The 19,955-nt window shown below is 37.1% G+C and overlaps 2 protein-coding genes across 4 annotated transcripts; one reads left to right on the plus strand and one right to left on the minus strand.

Annotated features, from left to right (window-relative positions):
- Window positions 1-116: 116 nt before the first annotated feature.
- LOC146510236 (organic cation/carnitine transporter 2-like) lies at window positions 117-9,254 on the plus strand. Of its 2 annotated transcripts, XM_085175127.1 has the most exons (11): window positions 117-579; window positions 2,082-2,264; window positions 2,392-2,495; window positions 3,089-3,243; window positions 3,339-3,510; window positions 4,995-5,127; window positions 5,336-5,430; window positions 5,992-6,206; window positions 6,384-6,566; window positions 6,724-6,859; window positions 7,118-9,254. In XM_085175127.1, exons 1-11 carry the CDS (start codon window positions 373-375, stop codon window positions 7,185-7,187), a joined length of 1,653 nt encoding a protein of 550 aa, XP_085031253.1. In that variant the 5' UTR covers window positions 117-372; the 3' UTR covers window positions 7,188-9,254. The 2 variants fall into 2 exon arrangements, with proteins under 2 accessions (XP_085031253.1, XP_085031254.1); XM_085175128.1 differs by lacking the exons at window positions 3,089-3,243; window positions 3,339-3,510.
- Window positions 6,870-19,705, minus strand: LOC146510237 (organic cation/carnitine transporter 2-like). Of its 2 annotated transcripts, XM_085175121.1 has the most exons (11): window positions 18,420-19,704; window positions 18,244-18,350; window positions 17,743-17,846; window positions 16,395-16,549; window positions 16,120-16,291; window positions 15,751-15,877; window positions 13,874-13,971; window positions 11,491-11,705; window positions 11,074-11,256; window positions 10,430-10,565; window positions 6,870-9,520 (listed from the first exon to the last, which is right to left on the minus strand). In XM_085175121.1, the coding sequence occupies exons 1-11, from the start codon at window positions 18,721-18,723 to the stop codon at window positions 9,457-9,459; spliced, it is 1,665 nt and encodes a 554-aa protein (XP_085031247.1). In that variant the 5' UTR covers window positions 18,724-19,704; the 3' UTR covers window positions 6,870-9,456. The 2 variants fall into 2 exon arrangements, with proteins under 2 accessions (XP_085031247.1, XP_085031246.1); XM_085175120.1 differs by having other exon boundaries at window positions 18,244-19,705.
- Window positions 19,706-19,955: the final 250 nt, after the last annotated feature.

Genomic DNA, 19,955 nt, shown 5'->3' on the forward strand with positions numbered 1-19,955 from the left:
GATATGATAATCTTCATGTAAACAAACCAATAAATCCTCAATAGATGGTTAATAATAAATGCTGTCTTGCACAAGTTGGAAGTTTTCCCATATTTCTTGGAAACCTATTATGCAAGTGATGGTCAAAGATTATCTTTCAACATCTGAGCATTTTGTTATTGCCTTTGTAATCTATAACCCAGTGATGACTATAAAAAGTCAAAGTTGGAGTTGATACCTTTAAGAATGCACATAACATAAAAGCTCTGCAGAGTTTCAGGAGTCCTCACTTTCAGAGTAGCACTTACTCTTCAAAGCAAAAGTTGCATAAATATTATTTTTTTACTTTCACAATAGATCAAGAAGTGATTTAAAAGACAGAATTCCAAGAGTATGCAGGATTATGATGAAGTCACAGCATTTCTTGGTCATTGGGGACATTTCCAGCAAAGTGTTTTCTTCCTACTTTGTGCCAGCGTGTTGCCAAATGGATTTGGTTCTTTTTCCCTCATCTTCCTGACTGACATTCCCAGACACCACTGCCTGATTCCCGATATTAACTTGACAGAAGACTGGCATCAAGCTATCATTCCAATGGAGGTAAAGAAGTTTATTAATTAAAAGAAACAAGAAGAGCTGCATGTAATCTTTACAACACCAATACAGATAAGTTGTGTCAATGTTGCAATCAAAGCGTCTAAATCTAATATTTTCTTCAAAGGTATTTAATGTATTTAGTCTGAAATGTCAGTATGAAATTTGAGTTGTGAATTACAAGCCAAAGAAAAACTTCACATAAAGCAAAAATTTAGCTGAAAGAGAAATAGTATTTTCACTCTGCAGCTTTGATACACAAACTGGAACATCATTATAAAAGTCTGGCTTATGCAAGATAACTTCTCAACAATGCGTTCTGTAACTAAGTCGTTTTGACAGATGAGTCATGATGACAAAATTTATATTTGAAAATATGAATCATTTAAGGTGGGGCGAAATCTGCTTTGGATTTGTATGACAGTCAGTGGCAAAGGAAATGCTGCATGGTTGGAAGGAATGATAGTTCCCACTAAAAGTCTGTGAATATCACTCAGTCAGTCAGCTAGCACAGCATAAACAAAAGCTACATTTGAAATAACTTCCTTCTTTAGAAACAGAGTTAGTCAAATGCAATACCAACACTTTAAAAGGCATATACAGTAACACACAATTATATATTATTTATATTCACATTCAGACCAATTTAGTGGGCAGGACAGTTAAAGCGAATTCACAATTACTTGTAATTACCTACTTTTTTTCTACATACATACAACATGTTGTATGTTTGAATTATATGTTAATGTTGGAGGATGTGCAAATGTCTAAATGTGTGTGTCTGATATTTACTTTAATGATCATATTTGCAGCTTTGTAGATGTATTTTCTTTGCATTCTGCAAAGCCAGCTTTAGCTTTAAGCTCAATAAAGTAGAAGGGTCATATTTTATGATAGGTTATATATTTATATGTGTGAAGGGTTATTATGAGCACTAAGTGGTCAAAATACTGTCATGGTTTGGGGTTTTATGTTTTTGGACTTTGCATTCTTGTTTATTTTTAACCATTCTTTATTTTAGCTTTAGTTTTGAGTTGTGTTTTTCAGAGTTCTTACAGGTTTTAAGATTATCTTTACAATAGTAATGCCTCTGTGTCTAATCTTTAGTTGTTGAAACTTTGTGATCTTGTTTCTGTTGGTTTTTTGAATTGTATTGTGATCGCTTGTGTTTTACTTTGATCTGGCCTTTCCAGTGTACCCCTGTCTCTTTTAGGTAATTCCCCCCTAGGTTACTTCCTGTTTTATTTTGAAAGTATTTTGTTACTTGTTTAGTTTCGTTTTTTTCCCTCTTTTGTCAATAACCTAATTCTTCTGTTATCCAGTTCTACATTTCAGTATTTGTTTGTTTGTTTCTGTTTGCTTGCTTTTTTGTTTGTTTTGTTGTTGTTGCAGTTACTTTAGATTCGTTTTTCTTTATCTTTCTAGAGCATGCTATTTCCTTTATAGTATGGTATTCAACACAATTTCACAGAAAAGTAAATAAATTAATGCATTTATTTACCTGCAAGATGGTGAATGGGAAGCTGGAGCTGAGCAGATGTCGGAGATACAGGTTGGATTTGGTCAAAAATCTTTCAACTCAGGGATATATTCCAGGCCAGGATGTTAATCTCACTAACCTGGAGCAAGAGGGGTGTGTTGATGGGTGGAGCTATAGCAAAGATATCTATAAATCCACTATAGTCTCTGAGGTAAGTGTGTAATACAGAAGATATTTGAACAATGATTGACAATTGAAAATTAAGATCTGACCAAGCATAAACAGACCCTGAAGTCTTTGTATTGTTCTATTCAATTTTTTATGCCTGGACATTTCAGTTTGACCTGGTGTGCAGTGAAGAGTGGAAGCAGCCGTTTACTTCCACAGTTTACTTCATGGGAGTTTTAGTTGGAGCCTTTATTTCAGGACAGCTGTCAGACAGGTAAAGTTAAAAATAATAATTGTTTCCCCCTTTTAAGCAGCACAAACTGTATATTGATCTTTTAAATTCTTTCTAACTATCATTACATATTAATACTTTATAATATGGCTTCCTGTAATTAGACTTAATTTCAATTTATTTTATTTGAAATTAAAATGTACTTATATTTACCTACAAATACTTAAAGTTAGGTACACTAGAATAAGTACAAGTACAATTCTTACAAACAGTAATAAGTAATGTAATTTTACAAAATACTATTTAATTTTGTGGAAAAACAAACAATATATATTTATTGTTTATTTCTTATTTCTTTTTTCCTGCAAAACCACAACTTGTTATCGCCTTATTCTAGTGTACATACATTTAAGACTGTAAGTAAATGTAATTCTTAAAAAATACAATTGCTCTGTTTAGCATGTAATAAAAGTCCTCATTACAATTTTACTTTATTGCGGAGTATTATATTGCTATTACCACTAAACACACAAGTATACTTTATAATAAATACTTCATAATAAATACTTTATGATAAGCAGTATGTCTTATTTATTTTTTTTACATTTATTTCATCTTTTGACTTTTCGCTGTAGATTTGGAAGAAAGCCAGTTCTGTTTCTGACCATGGCACTTCAGACTCTTTTCACTTTTGTTCAAATCTTCTCATCATCTTGGACAGTGTTCTGCATCCTCCTGTTCATCAGCGGTTTGGGACAAAGCTCTAACTATGTTTCTGCTTTTGTGCTCGGTAAAGGCATATTTTTGGTTCTTTGGTTACTGCAACAATGTGTCCAATAACCTCCATTACGTCAAAACTTCTGTTGGCTTTCTCTGTGTGTGCAGGCACTGAAATCTTCACTGGCAATGTGCGGGTCCTTTTCTCATCCATGGGTGTATGTCTTGCCTTTGCCTTTGGCTTTATGATGCTTCCTCTCTTTGCCTACTTTTTAAGGGACTGGACATCTCTCTTGTTAGGTATATCTCTCCCTGGCCTTCTCTACCTTCCTCTTTGGTGGTAGGTTGTTCTTGAAAAAAATAAAGCTGCATTTGTGTTAAGTTTATCTTCTCATGAATTCATTATACAGGGTGGGCCATTTATATGGATACACCGTAATAACATGGGAATGGTTGGTGATATTAAAGTCCTGTGTGTGGCACATTAGTATATGTGAGGGGGCAAACTCCTCAAGATGGGTGGTGACCATGGTGGCCATTTAGAAGTCGGCCATCTTGGATACAGCTTTTGCTTTTTCAATAGGAAGAGGGCCATGTGACACATCATACTTATTGGTAATGTCACAAGAAAAACAATGGTGTGCTTGGTTTCAACGTAACTTTATTCTTTCATGAGTTTCTCTTTGTTCACAGCCATTGACATGTCAATTAAAGTCCTGTTTGTGGCACATTAGTATACAATTGACATGTCAATGGCTGTGGGTCCATTCTTCATTAGGGTAACCTCAAGGCCACTGGATATTTGAAATTGCTACATGATGATGTGTTTCTCTCTTTATGCATTGAAGCTGGCACGTTCCCTGAGTTTTTCCAGCAAGATGGTGCATCACCACATTATGGGTGCCAGCTCCGAGCATTCCTAGATGAACAGTTTCCTGGAAAGTGGATTGGTCATCGTGGGCCAGTTGAATGGCCCCCAAGGTCTCCCGATCTGACCCCCTTAGACTTTTGTCTTTGGGGTCATCTGAAGGCAATTGTCTATGGTATGCCTGTGCTGGCATTTCTCCTGCGGTGTTGCTATCAGTGTGTGAAGAGTGGGAGAAGAGGGTTGCATTGACAATACAACACAATGGGCAGCACATTGAACACATTTTATAAGTGGTCAGAAACATGCAAATAACTCATGAAAGAATAAAGTTACGTTGGAACCAAGCACACCATTGTTTTTCTTGTCGCCTTACCAATAAGTTTGATGTGTCACATGGCCCTCTTCCTATTGAAAAAACAAAAGCACATCATCATGTAGCAATTTCAAATATCCAGTGGCCTTGAGGTTACCCTAATGAAGAATGGACCCACAGCCATTGACATGTCAATTGTATACTAATGTGCCACAAACAGGACTTTAATTGACATGTCAATGGCTGTGAACAAAGAGAAACTCATGAAAGAATAAAGTTACGTTGAAACCAAGCACACCATTGTTTTTCTTGTGACATTACCAATAAGTATGATGTGTCACATGGCCCTCTTCCTATTGAAAAAGCAAAAGCTGTATCCAAGATGGCCGACTTCTAAATAGCCACCATGGTCACCACCCATCTTGAGGAGTTGCCCCCTCACATATACTAATGTGCCACAAACAGGACTTTAATATCACCAACCATTCCCATGTTATTACGGTGTATCCATATAAATGGCCCACCCTGTACAATATATAACTTCTGGCCAAGCATCAAAGAGAGTAATAAGCAATACTATAACTTCTGTTCCACCGGATCCAGGCTAAATCTTTTTGTTTCTTTGTGTTGAATACTGATGCAGGTTAATCCCAGAGTCTCCTCGGTGGCTGCTTTCACAGGGAAGAGTGGAGGAAGCAGAGAACATAGTGAAATATGCTGCCAAGAAGAACAAAGTAGAGGCTCCACAGGTCATCTTTGATGATTACGATTCTCCAGTAAGTTGGCTTTGAATTAAATCATTCAGGCACGTAAAGAGAATCTGAGGAAGACACATTAATACCTCTCGCACTACACACGACAATACCCAAATGATCAGAAATATTACTGTTACCAAAAAAGGGATAGAACCCTGGAGCAACAGATATTACCATATGCTCAGAGTTCAGAGTACAGCTGCTGAAACTGGGATTTTGTGTCTTTTAGGCAGATAAGACTCAGGCTAATGAACATCACAATATCTTCAGCCTGCTAAGGACTGCAAACATCAGAAACACATCGATCATTCTCTCCCTTGTGTGGTGAGTAGTAATTCAAAGCACTTATATTTTGGGGATGAATAGAATATCCTGTGTATCGCTGAATTCCCATAAATGATGAGAGAACAGGAAAAAAGACAGTTTTGTTTAGAAGAGCAGTGTTTTGCTCTATTTATTCACATTATATTTTTACAAGCACTTGCAGCACCATCACCCACTGCAGGCCCATAATCACCAGAGAGCTGGCTGCACTGGCCTTGCAGACACATAATTCCTGCTGGTTTGGCACTCAGTGAACACAACTAGCAGTATTCACTGGTGACAAGCGTTTGAAGGTCCTTTTCAATGCAATCCCAATAGTCTCCCAGAAAAGCTCATTACTGGCAAGTCACTGGGAAGAGTTGGAGTGTGATGCATTGTAACGTAACACATTACAGAGATGTGATTATTGATTTTGGTAGTGAGAAGTGCAGTAGTAATATGATTAATAACAAAAACCTCATCTTTCAATTGCATGAATAGATAATATAAACCCACTACTGCTAATTCCAAGCAGATTCCTTTTCAGATTGCTACCATGTTTTATTTGACATATGTTTACAGGTTCACTCTAAGTACTGGCTACTTTGGCTTATCCCTAAATACATCTCGACTCCATGCCGATCCATTTATCAGCTGTTTCATCTCAGCAGCCGTGGAGGTTCCAGCATACATTACCAGCTGGCTGGCTTTGCAATACCTTCCACGACGACTCGCTGTCGTAAGCATCTTGCTCCTTGGAGGAGTATCACTGTATTTCATTCAACTTGTGCCTCATGGTAAGCAGAAAAAATGCACCATATTGTGTCCATAGGAGTTTCAGAGGTTTTATTTATTTATTTATATGTCTGAGGTTTTTTCAGGCAAATCTTATCTCAAATACCGATATTAGAAGTAGGTACTGAAGCAAATTAGTATATAGCCTTATACGAATCTTTAATTTTTTTTCCCTTCAGGTCTATCATATCTGTCTATTACTCTAGAGATGGTGGGCAAATTTGGTTTTACGACCGGTACTGCCCTGATGTTTGTATATACAGCAGAGCTGTTCCCAACAGTACTCAGGAATACTGCAACAGGAATGTGTACTACTGTATCCAGAGTGGGAAGCTGTATTGCACCATTTTTGTTAAAGCTGAGTGAGTGACGGAATGTTTCTCGAATCTTCATAAATAAACATTTTATCAAGTATATCTAGTGGTCTGTATAGACTACAAATTCCCACACTACATTACGTTGCATGAACACAAGGCCAAGGTCTTTCTCCAATCCTAATTGCTCCCTGTCTTTGTGCAGGTCAGTACTTTAAATATCTGCCTTATATTACACTGGGGACTCTTGCTGTTGTGTCTGCCTTCACTACTATGTTCCTACCAGAGAGTTTCGGACGGCCTTTGCCTCAAACTATTGAACAGATGCATAAAAGACAAAGGTGAGATCAGTTGGAAGAACATATGTAATATTTATTGAATGTGAAACTTGTCATAAAAACTTGACCTCAGACGTAGATCTCAAACTTGTGATACGTAGTAACTCTGCAACTACAAAAATTGACTCTTAGTATAAGTGTCTTAAAAGCACCAAAATAGCAATAACTAATTTGGCAGTAAACACAAAGATGGTGACACATTTACAGACGTCCTTTCTGCAAAAACAAAACTGTGTTTTCTTTGTCTTTTGTCTCGCACAGAATGAAATGTCCCTTCATTACTAGAAAAGGACAATCAAAACACGTGAAGATTTTTAAAAGTCAACTATGATTGTTTCCAGCACTGATGACTCACGAATATATTGTTTTTACTTCCTGTGTCTCACTGCTATGTTTTTGCTGTTCTTTGCATTGGAGTCAGTAATAACATGGTAATAAAGGTGAAGAAAACGAAGTAATTACACAATTTGAATCCAGACGGTGTTGTTTTAACAGTGTGTATGACTGAAGGTAAATTTAATGTAACCAATATTTTTGGAGCAGCAGCTTGAATGTCCTTGTCGGTTAGCAGAACAGGCTGCCAGCAATTTTGCTATGTAATTTGGTTAATCTTGAAACATAAAGCATTATTTTATTACATGTTTGCATTTGTTTGATGTGCAATATTTTCAATAGGGCACGTCTGACAAACTCATAATTACTTTATGAATAATTTTCTGTAACTGAAGTCATAATTTGTGAAGAATTAGTGAATTTGTTGATGTGTGTAAAGAGTGACTACTGAAATAATGATTTAGTAATGACAGAAAATCTATCTCTTCTACCTACCCTTTCTTCATTTATTATGCTACAGCCACAGAAAGCACAACTGTGATTGGAAACTGCAGCATGAACAAAGTTACTGTAACCATGTGCAATAAACTTCATTTCACTTCATTTAAATGGTTGCTTTAACCCTTTCATGCATGAATTATAACAACCTCAATCAGGATTTTTTCTTAAATATTTTTATTCATCTTTAGGCATGAAAAGATGAATAAAAATACTTAAGAAAAAAAATCTCGATTGAGGTTGTCATAATTCATGCATGACAGGGTTAAATAACAGTAATTATAATGAAACACGTCATACATCTATAGTAACATTAAACGTCCAGTGGGTGCCCGGGTATGGAGTGACACATCACTGGCCACTGTAGTGACAACTATGCATGAAAGGGTTAAAGACCAGGAACCAGGTCTGCAACCACTCACATCAAAGCGACCTTGGTGTATCAGGATGGTGAAATAACAAAAATAAAACAGAGCCAGTCTATCACTTTGTTATTATTTGGTGAATGAATGGGGTTCCTAAATTAGACAACAATTATTTTCAAACCTTCACCAGTTCATCTGAGAAGGACTGCAGTCAGTCTGAGTCAGATGGTGATTGTTCATGACAGGTTGGCTTGTAGGCCAGCTGTGCATTCACCTTGCTCTTGAAAGTGGCCCCCCAAAGGCTAAAGGCTGGCTGACGCAGCTACTTGTAGTCAGTTCCCAAATATTAAAAAAAAAGAAAAGAAATCGGTGCAATCACCAGAAAACCAAACATGTTTCCTAGTCACAGTAAAATTGCTGCCCTATTTTTACTCTAGTGCACAGGTGTCAAACTCCAGGCCTCGAGGGCCAGTGTCCTGCAGGTTTTAGATGTGTCCTTGATCCAACACAGCTGATTTAAATGGCTGAATTAACTCCTCAACATGTCTTACAGTTCTCCAGAGGCCTGGTAATGAACTAATCTTTTGATTCAGGTTTGTTGACCCAGGGTGATATCTAAAACCTGCAGGACACCAGCCCTTGAGGCCTGAAGTTCGACACCCCTGCTCTAGTGTGACTGAGTAATTAGTTAGCCTATAGAACTTCTTCTGACATGCAGCACCATGTAATTGGTTGCATCTGATTAACAGCTGAATCCAAAGAAAACATTATTTTTATTACATTATAATGGTTACTTGTTTGTGTGTTTGTTTTTATAAGTCCCCCTTAAGTTGTGGCCTTGAGCTGATCTACTATTTTCTACTATCAATCTACTCCTAGCCGATCTACTTCCTGGTGTCTTATCATCACAATAAGAATTACTTTGTGGTTTCTGGGTATTTTATAGCATACTCATGTATGATGTCATTCAGAGTGGCAGATCATGGTCAGATCATGGTTCATGGTAAGCAATTAATGAATAAACCTTCCATTAAAAATGCATTAATTGCATTATGTATTCCCACTATATTCTAAGCAAAGTACTGATTTCTACAAACCTTCTGCAAGTTACTCTTTCAAGTTTCCTACTGTACATCCTAATGTTGTCAAATTGGTGGTGAGTATAAGCTTCCTTTTATAATATTTTTTTGCTATAATATAAATTTTTTTTTTCCAGTTTTGTAAGGAAATTACCTCTCTGGTCCCCTTGAACTGATATAATTTTATACATCCAGTGACAACACAGCAATAATTTTACCTACGTCCATAAAGAGGTCACTTAGTGGAAATGAGTACACAATCTCTGCTCATCCAGTGATTCGAATCAAGTCAGATTTTCACTTTTCTCCTTGTTTATGTAGTCTTTCATTCAGGAGCATTTTCCTCTTGTCTCGTGTGTGTGAGAGTGTAAGGCTTTCTCTGACAGCATCTACAGAGAAGGAAGAAAATATAAACTCATAATCAAGCATTTTCTGTTGATTTTCTGTCCTGGACTAAAGAGGAAGTGGAAACACTTGTCAAACAATTATCTCATTCCCACTATATGTTTTAATATCTGTTATATGGGATTGGCTGACCAGACTGGGCGAATCTGGGTAAATTTCCGAGTTACTAAATAATAGCGACACCAATAAAATATTGTAAACTCACTATTCACTTCCATAGGTTCAACTGCTCATGAACACATATATCTAAGCAACTCAGTGCATTTAGGCATATAGACATGGTCAAGATGACAGCAAAGCACAGTCAGTCTTTTATGCAGTGAGCTTTTTATCAGTTTTTTTTTTACCTTTACCTGATTAAACACAATTGTAGCTATGACAAATATATTGAGAAATATATATTACATGACGATAATCCCTGATACTAACTGCATGTAGGCAAGATGAAGGGCATGTGAGGGTGTTTTCAATATATGCAAATAGACGTTACTTATTAAACAAGCAAGAATCTAATCTTTGCACATTCAGTTTAGCTGTCAGTTTAGCTAATCAAAGGGCAAATGTGTTTGAGCTTGTGAACTAAATAACACACCAAAAAATTAACAGAGTTGGGTAAAAGAGTAATCTGTATCTTTCTTTTTTTTTAAGTTTAAAATTTAAGCAAACACATTTTTTGGGAAAAAAAATATAATGATATAAAATTGCGATACAAGAAAAAAGAAATTTAAACTTTATGTTTAAAACTATTTAAAATTGAAAGATTGGCCTCTCTTTATAACACCGGAAAGTAAAACTACCAAACCCGCAACAATTGTAAATTTAAACTACACTGAAAAAAAGAGCAAAATAATCTTTTTACCTAATCTCACTCTATAATGAAACTCTTTCTTTACCCGGGAAAGTGCTGCATGTGATCAATGGTCTCAGGCAAAGGCATTCCAAAGCTCTCAGGCAGCAGGAGACTCAGCAACCCTGCTAAGGCTGTAAGGCTTCCCATAAGGATGTAAGGCAGTGAAACGGAATAGCTTCCTGTGGCAACATATCAAAGGAAGTTAAGAAAGTGAAAAACAACCTTGCCTACAATGGTTACAAAGAAAAAATCCCTTAAATGCTAAGAAACTTGTAAATTTTAACTGAAGGTTGTTGTTTCCTTTCTGATTGCTAATCAAGTCTTCTATTATACTTCAGCTGGTGGTATTTTTTGTTGTTTAGTTCTAGTTGGGACATTTCTAAGTTGCTATCTTCTCCTTGGATGTGTGTGGTCTGGTTTCCTTGAGGAGTTAGTTCAACTCCAAACTTCAAAATCCCAAGTTATCTGACACTGAACGTCTAAATGTTCAAGCCCTGTGACAGAGTATTTACTAAAATAGATGAAAAGAAATGCATAAACACACCTTCATTTAACGAGAAACTAAGAATAAGCTAGATGTAATGGCAGAATGCTTAGCATATGTTCTCCTCACTTTAAACGTGTTTCTTTTTCATCCTTGTGACCAGTGATTAACACAACTTTGAAGAGAGGACAGAAGATCCTTACTTAAGTAAATGAAGAACGGAGCAGTAATGCTTCCTATTCTGGAGGCCATAGAACAGGCACCGAGAGCTGTATTTCTCAGCACAGTTGGGTAGATCTCAGCTGTGAAGGCGTAGACCAAAGAATACGCTATCGTCACTGCAAACTTCCCTATCATCTCCAGTGTTATCGCCATAGAGAACAGATCTACGGGGAAAACACATTAAATTGTTTGAGGTTTGATGTAACTTATGTGTTCAAACAGCGGTATAGTTTTGCAAAAGATTGAAAATGACTGTACTTAATCAATAAATATGAGAACAACACTCAAAATAGAACATGTGAACATAATATATAATGATATAAAAAAAACTAATTAAAGATTGCCAGAAACTACAGCTATAATAAATCAGTTTTGAACAAAACATTTAAGTGCCATACGTGTTGGAATAAGCTGAATGAGTAGCAGAAACAACCCTCCCATGGACAATGATGAGGACAGAGTCAGCCGTCTGGAACACCAGCGAAACATAGTCCATGACAAAATGTAGGCTGGTACCTCCACCAGAGCTGACAGGAAACAGTTGAAGTGCACATTCCCATGAAGGTTTGCCGTGTTCAGGGAAACAGCAAAATAGGCAATGGTCAAGGTGTTCCTGTGAGGATATAAAGTGTCCTTTTTGTATCCTTATTCTATAGATCTCAATAGTATGGCACTACAAAGTAGTCAGAAACATAACGAAACATTGTATCAACAACAGACTTTAGTTTGTTGGTGGTTTGACACTGTAGATGTTGTGATGGCAACATCTACAAAACCTCCACTAAAAGTGAGAAGTGGTATGTTATAGATGAAAGGCTAAATCTAGTATTTTAGGTGGTGTAACATAAGTTTGTCTTAGCTTTGTAGAGCTTCATAATGTTTTAAGAACATCCATTTTAGAATTTTGTTTAACTTTTAAAAGTGCAGATAAACACAGTTAGTGAGTGTCCAAGTGGTTCCTACAAGTGCTGAAAAACAAAGCCAAGATGAAATTTTCTAGGGTCAGTTGATAATGGCATCAAAAGCCCTGAAGTACTTTACTACTGAAGCTTGAAGCTGCCAGCCAGGGGAAAAAAAATAGAGCTATATCACGTTATAATGTGAAAAGTTTATTTTTCTAACAATATACTTTTCATGTTTGTACAATATCCTATAAAGTATTACAATATACATAATTATCACGTTATAACAAAAACCTTTCACGGTCGTACAATATAAATATTATATTGTACAAACGTGATAATTATGTATGTTGTAATAACGTGATATTATGTTGTTCAAACGTGAAAAGTATTTTGTACTAACATGATAGTATATTGTTAGAACAATAAACTTTTCACGTTATAACATGATATAGCTCTTTTTTTCTTTTGCCTGGGTGGCTGCTCTACACTTCCGTACTTTACAGTTTTTATGCCTAGAAAGAAACAAAATAAACCTAGAGCTATTTTTTCATTTTATATTGATAGGGGACTTAGTTTTATTTTTGTCTTTTTTCAAAAGTTGCCTTAAGCCTCAAAGTTGTGGCAGATAAGGAACATGGTTGCACTGAGTGAGTGGCATAGACAGTTTTAAGATGGCTGCAGCTACTGCAACTTCATCCATTGATTTCTGAAGAATGTAGGCTTCAGTCACTTTTGTATTGGCAACATTTTTTCAAGCTACATCTATGTTTTAAACTCAATGTGGTGACAGATAGGTGCTGAGTATGTTCCCAGCTCTGTGCCACATTTCATTTAAGCTAATTAAATTCTTTTTTTTTAGTATGTTAACTAACAGGTATCTTTGTGTGTGCAATGCATCTATAGTGTGTATGGATACGCCTTGCTAACCAAGCTAGCTAGCATTGCTAGCTTGTTTAGCACATCAATGTCCAACAATTGACAATTTTGGCTAAAATAATAAGACTGCAACACATAAAACCACAACTTCAAAGCAGATAAGAAACCATTGGGTGATGTCATGCAGTCTTTGTCCATTTTTTAGTTTATGGTAAATGGCCTGTATTTGTATAGCGCTTCACCAGTCCCTAAGGACCCCAAAGCGCTTTACACATTCAGTCATCCACCCATTCACACACACATTCACACACTGGTGATGGCAAGCTACACTGTAGCCACAGCCGCCCGTTTATATACAAGGTGACTAGCTAAAAATTACAAAAGCAAGTCAAACGAGAACCACAACTCAACCTTATCTTGGGTTTCCCCTACAGGAACCCTAAAGCACTCAAAACAAGTTTTTAATAGAAAGAGAAATGAAAAATTTGAGTTTTATAAGTCAGTTAATTGTAATATGCAATGTGTGAATACATATTTATTCCAAATGATAATTTCAGGATATGCATCCTAAAAATATTTTCATATTAATATGTTTAACTTCAGAGGTTAAGAAAAAATATAATCTTATCCACTAGCAAAGACTTAACTGTGTAAAGCTTGATCAAATTGTTTCCTGATCAAACAGAAATGCAGCTGCATCTGTTTTCGGACTCAGCAAGGAAGCGTGCACAGGACGAATACAGGCATACTGTGCAGTTATGCAAAACCTGATTTTGATCTTAGTTGCAGGCTTCACAGCACCCGACAGGTCATTATTTGTTGTTAGTGAAACAGGCTGACATGTGGTTAAAGTGATGCATGAACAGGTTAAAACTTTGTATGTGAATGTGAGCAGTCGTGTGTGTTTATGCCTACATGTGAGTGCTTGAATGTGTGTAGCTGTGTGTGTGTAGGGTCACGGTACCAAATGTGAGGGTCAGGTGGGACAGCAGGGACTCACCAGATCAGCCACAGCGTGACAGAGATCCAGCGGATGTTTCGAGAACGAAGCAGGTCACAGATGTTGTGGGCCCTTCTCTTCTCAGGCTTAAGTTGTTCCTGCGGGGCATCGATGCATGTGGAATAACAAACACTTAACAAGCAGAGCCTGCAGAGTCTGGAAGTAATGTAACCAGAGAGAAGCTTGTGGGTTCAGGGTCAGATTTTCCATATATGTATGTATGTATGTATGTATGTATGTATGTATGTATGTATGTATGTGTGTATGTGTGTGTGTGTGTGTGTGTGTGTGTGTGTGTGTGTGTGTGTGTGTGTGTGTGTACAGTATATTCAAATGTGAGGATTTTAATTTAAATGAGCCAATATTTCCGTGTATAATAATAATAAAGTTGGGGGAGGGGATGCATTTATATCCCCTAAACCGCATATTATACTGCCATTTGCAGTAATACCACATTTGTAAGCTAATCATATCCCCATGGATTGCTTGAGACAGATGTTTATAATTTTAAACAGACAGCAGTCAAGTATTCAGCTTTGTATTCCCCCCCAAGGAAAAAATCCCTCAAAAACCACCATAATCTACTCCCAGTTTCTAGAAATGACACCAAATAAATGCTAACTCTACACATTTTTTTAGCAGATCTGTTCACAGAAATATAAAAATGTGCTTCCATAAAGACATTGGACGTCTATATTGTTCTAGACCTTGTTACAATAAACAGAGGAAAAAAAACAACATTTTGTAACCCATGCTAAGGGTACATTATCTCTAAGGGGGAGAGATTGCTGCGCAGGATAAAGTTCATGAATGTGGCAATTTGGTTTCTTGAATAGAGTTCAAGAAACCAAAGTTGAAAAAAATAACACAGAGGTCATCTGAATGGAGGAATGCATTGTGGAAAAAAACAGACCCACTTTTTAAAGTTCTTTCGTAGAGTTCAACTGGTAATTTTATTGCTTATGCTTATTTTATTAAGCATAATAATGGAAAATTATTATCGGGGGGGGGGGGGGGGTTTGGATTGGTTCTTTTCAGTTTCTTGGTAATGGTGTCTTTAATTTTTTAATAGACAGTTTTTCTATGAAGTGAATTCAGGTAGACAAAAACCAAGGTAATATTAAGAAACATGTTGTCTTCACAGCTTCTTTCATAAACTTACCTTTATTTGCAGTTACAGGTTTAATCAGTTCTTATGCAATAGACACTTTTGTTCAACTGCTGTTAAAGTTTAGGCCTTACAGGTTTAACCATATACTCAACCATTTACCAGCTAACCTATCTAACCTATACACATTTAGGCTCATAAAACATGTACAGCTGTACTCAAGCACAATATAACAGTGCTTGGTGTTCTTTTCAGCACGTTGAAAACTCCTTGTCGATTAAAGTCGACTTCCTTCAATAGTTAAAAGGCACATTATCCAGTGCAAGAGTGCAAGAAGGAAAGGTGTTAAATGAACCTTGACAATGTGTCTGTCTGTTAGCCACCAGATTAACGTTCATTCATGCAGAAAACAGGAAAACAGTAAATGATTACATCACAATGCACACTGAGCAGTGAACCTGAAAAGGTTCATGCTTCTTGCCCTTTCACCTAGAAATACTGAAAATTTTCCTGGAAAAGAAGAAATATTTACCGTCTTACTATCTTGTTCAGTCATTAATATTATAGTGTCTAAGTGATTTCTGAAAACAAATGAAAAACAGCAATCCTATCTCCAGTAAAACAGCCTTCTTTCTAAATTATTTGTGTAGTGACAGTAACAGATTTTCACAGTTACAGAGAAAACACTGACAGATAAGGCATTTTTGTCTTCCCTAAATATTTTAAAAGAACTGCCGCTTCTCTACCACTGCACCCAAAAAGGTCTCACCTGCAAGGGACTAAAGATGACTGATGGAGGCTCAACCTTGTTCTTCTTAGCAGCGTCTCTGATTATGGCCTCAGCTTCTTCTATCCTTCCCTGAGAGAGTAGCCACCGGGGAGACTCTGGGATAAACCTTTTTCATTAAACAAAAGAGGGGGCAGAAACAGAGGCTCAGTCTTTTCAAACCAAAGAAAGCGCAGTCAGGACATCATGTAAATGTTTTGTCAATATTTTTTTACTGGCTTCATTAAAAAGGATCCAAGGGAAAATAATTAGATTACACTAAAAAAAAATCCTAACACTCCCCAGATGTACAGCTGTGCATTATCAGTTACCGTAACATGTACAGTCACACACAAACACACACCTACCTACCACCAGAGAGGCACAAAGAAGAAGCCAGGCAGTGAAAGGCCTAGGAGGAGCATCCTCCAGTCCCTGATGAAGAAACCAAAGAACGGCAAAAGCATGTAGCCCGCAGCAAAGAACAGATTCACACCCGCCGTGGTATAAACAGTCCGCACAAATGGGCTTAATATCTCCGCTCCTTGGAAAATTATAAATAAATAAAAAACATTCAAATTACAAGTTACATTACATAAAAGTTTTGTATTATAAAAAACACATCTGAAAACCTTTGAATAGAGTACCTAACACAAACGCAGCCACATAGTTGGAAATGTGGCCCACCCCAACGACAAAGAACAGGGCGCAGAACGCCGTCCAAGATGGAGAGAAGACCTGGATCAATGTGAATACCGTCTGAATTGCCTGAGTAGCAAACAGAACTATTTTTCTCCCATACCTGAAATTGAAATACAGCAGGACTGAACAAATCAGCATGTTTTATAAAGTGGGAGAGTCAGTCAAATTCACAACAACAATAAGGTCTCGTATATTCTTTTTTTCTGCATGTACGTAAATGAGATTATTTACATGTGCACTTAATGACTACCAATAACATATAGACTGACCAATCCCCTGGTACTGCATCTCTTTGCTTCTTTTTAATTACAATTTTGTTTTACAGCAACTTTACTGGATAGCTCATCCTCGCCCCTGCCATTAGCTTCCGTCCAGTACAAATGAAATAGTCTGAAATTGTGTGGTTTTCTGAGACATAAGCAAAAAATTAATTATTTAAGTTTTCCCCCCAAAATCTTACTCTGAGTAACAATGGCTTTCCCCTTTAACCCAACTTGGCTTCTGAGTTGTGCTGGAAATGTGTTTAGACTTTGTGAGGGATTATGCAAGAGCTGCTTTCAATAAAAAACAAAATGCAATGAGTTATGAATCATCTAAATTTGTTCTAAGGCCTGTTTTTCATCTTTTTTTGCAATAGTTGCAATCGTTTGAAAAGAGAGATATCTTGCCTTGCATAGGGTCCTTTTTTGTTTTATTTTTTTGTTTCATAGTACAGCAGAGCTATAGATAACTGGTCTCGACTGGAAGCTGACCAGTTTAGTATCAGGACATGTGGTAAAACATTTGTAACATGTGGTTTGACACTGTTTTGCTAATAAATATAAATTAATGTGTTTTTAAAAAATTAATCTGGATGATTAACATGCGGCTCAAAATTTTATCATTTTGTGATTCACTGATGCTGTGACACAAAGTTGTGGAATGAAAAGTGTATAATTAACTTGAGCATCCTGATTAGCCTACTGTATGCAGTGACTTTTGTTCAACAGCTTAGTTCTGCAGCAATAAATATGAGCTTAAGGGCATTTATTTCTATATCATATCTAACATATAGTGTGGTAGGATTAGCTATATTAATAAACAGTTGGGCATAACAGGTTTTTTTTTTTTTTTTTTTTAAAAACTATTCCTCAGTAAATACTAGTTTAAATGTGCTAGGTCACATTACTCCACATGTGTTCATTCAGTAGATCAATAGTACTCTAGCTCAACTGATTTGAAGCATAGGACTAGAATTTAACAATTGATAATAATAAGTAGAATTTAACTGAATTAAGCTATCTTGTCCATAACCTGTCAGAGAGCTGTCCTGAAATGAAGGAACCGGTGAGAACTCCACAGAAGAAGAAAGAAGAAGTCAGAGGTTTCTTCCAGCTTTCATCACAAACCAGGTCCCACTGAAAAAACACATAGGAGATATATACAGTGCAGATCACACTCAAAAAGGTTTGCTGTTTTTTTTTAGTTGTGTTTTCTCTTCAAGAAAAACCAAAGAGCACAGTGTGTTCCAGATGTTAAACAACAATCTAAAAGCATAAAACAGCATTGTTCCTGTAAACCACACAACCTAGGGCCAGTTTTCCACAAATTAGAGATTTTGTGTTATTTGAGAAATTGTTGCCACATCTTGTTTGACTTTGTGATGAATTCCCATAATAACACGAGTTTAGCTAACACACTTCCTCTATATCACAACATTTAACCTATAGGGCTATACACAGTCGCCTAGCTCTACCTCAGCATAAAAGCAGAAGCAGCCTTCTCCGCATTTAGAAAAAAGGCGTGTATATATACCTCCGATATGATAGTAGAAATGTAGATGCTCTGGTCATACTCCCATCCGTCCAAGCAGCTTTCTTTCGGCACAGTAGACAGATTCACATCAACGTCGGGCAGCAAGCCTTTTTCAGAGAAACTCAGGATATCAACAAGTTTGTATCTGGAACACCTGCTGCGCACCAACGCGTCACCTTGGCTGCTCTCTTGCTCCAGCGGGATGCTGCTGTTCCTCCACTCGGGGGTGAGGTTGAGATGCGCGGGTATGAGGCAGTGGTGGGACGGCGTGTCGGCTAGGAACACCGTGGAAAGGGCAGTCAAACCGTTAGGGATAACGGTCAAAGAAAGGAGGAAAAACACCTGCTGCTGGAAACATCCCCACTCTCCGAGGAAAGCCGTTGAAGTTTCATAGTCCGTCATCTTACTGGTTTCTGTCGGCTCAGGGTTTACACAGTGGGCCAGAGTTAAGAAAAATGAAATGGTGACTGGAGTGGGCATTTCTTAAGCAGAGCTTTTGTTTCAACTACTAAACCATCCCTCCCACCTCGCGCCGTTTTAATTATTGTCCAAGTTCCCCAAATTAACTTGTCTTTAAAGGGGCAATCCGTGATTTAAACTGCATGACGCAATAATACATCGTTAAGCCCCCAAAGGTCTGCTTTTATCTGTACTGAACTATAAGAGGCATACGTTGTTATTCCTAATATATGTATAGAAACTGTAGCCATGCAAGTGTTAAAATATCGATTTTTTTATGCATTTCAGTCCACGTGCATTATGACAGCTACAGCATGTCTCATTTCTATTTCCTAATACTCAAAAGCACAAATAAAACATTACTGATTTTAAAAGAATTTCAAAGTAATAATGATAGCAAAATACTTGATTCGATTTACACAAGTGTCCTTTTGTATATGTTTTAATTAGCTGCCATCTATGCGGATTTACATCACTTGACATGTGAGCCAAAGCTTTTTTCCTGAGGTACAACAAGAAAATGTGCATTGGGTTTATCTGCTAAGGAAAAGTCCATCATTAGGGACACTCCAGAAGGGACAACGTCTTACCCCTGCACTGGAAGTTGTGTTTCCAAATTCCTTACTTTAGTCTTGCCATACAGAATGCACTCTGGACTCTTTTATTATCGTAATGACACCTATGAGAAACAATCTTTGGTCCAAGGCCAGATAACGATGCGCGGTATTCTCTTTGGTTATAATTCCCTAAAGTCTTCCCTCCCCAAAGACCAGACACCTTTTTTGTTGTACTGTGTCTTTCTCCTGAATCGAACTGCCACAAAAAGACCATAAAGTCGAACACTCTCATAATTTCCTAAACATGATTGATTACGTAAGCATTATGACCCTTGTTCAGCATTTTAGGTAACAGACTTATAGAAGGTGGATACCACTAGATCAGCAAATACGGCTCCAGCCACCACTCACTTACATTCCAGCTTAAACTATACACATTGTTCTACATTAGTACCAAAAACCAATGAAGAATGAACTCTGTGTATCAGAATGTCTGTCGATTATTAAAATTAAATGAAAAAAATTACAGCTAGATAGAGGGTAAATGAGAGGGGGGGGGGGGGGGCGCATTGCTCTTGTAATTTTCCCTCTGCTCAAAGAGTAGGATAGTCTTACCGCCATATCTAATCTTTATACAAACCATTATCGTGAAAGAACTGTCACATGCATGTAATCCCAGCCTCTGCATTTACTGAT

This window comes from Neolamprologus multifasciatus, chromosome 10 (assembly GCF_963576455.1).
Source record: "Neolamprologus multifasciatus chromosome 10, fNeoMul1.2, whole genome shotgun sequence".
In the NCBI taxonomy this organism is placed as follows: Eukaryota; Metazoa; Chordata; class Actinopteri; order Cichliformes; family Cichlidae; genus Neolamprologus; species Neolamprologus multifasciatus.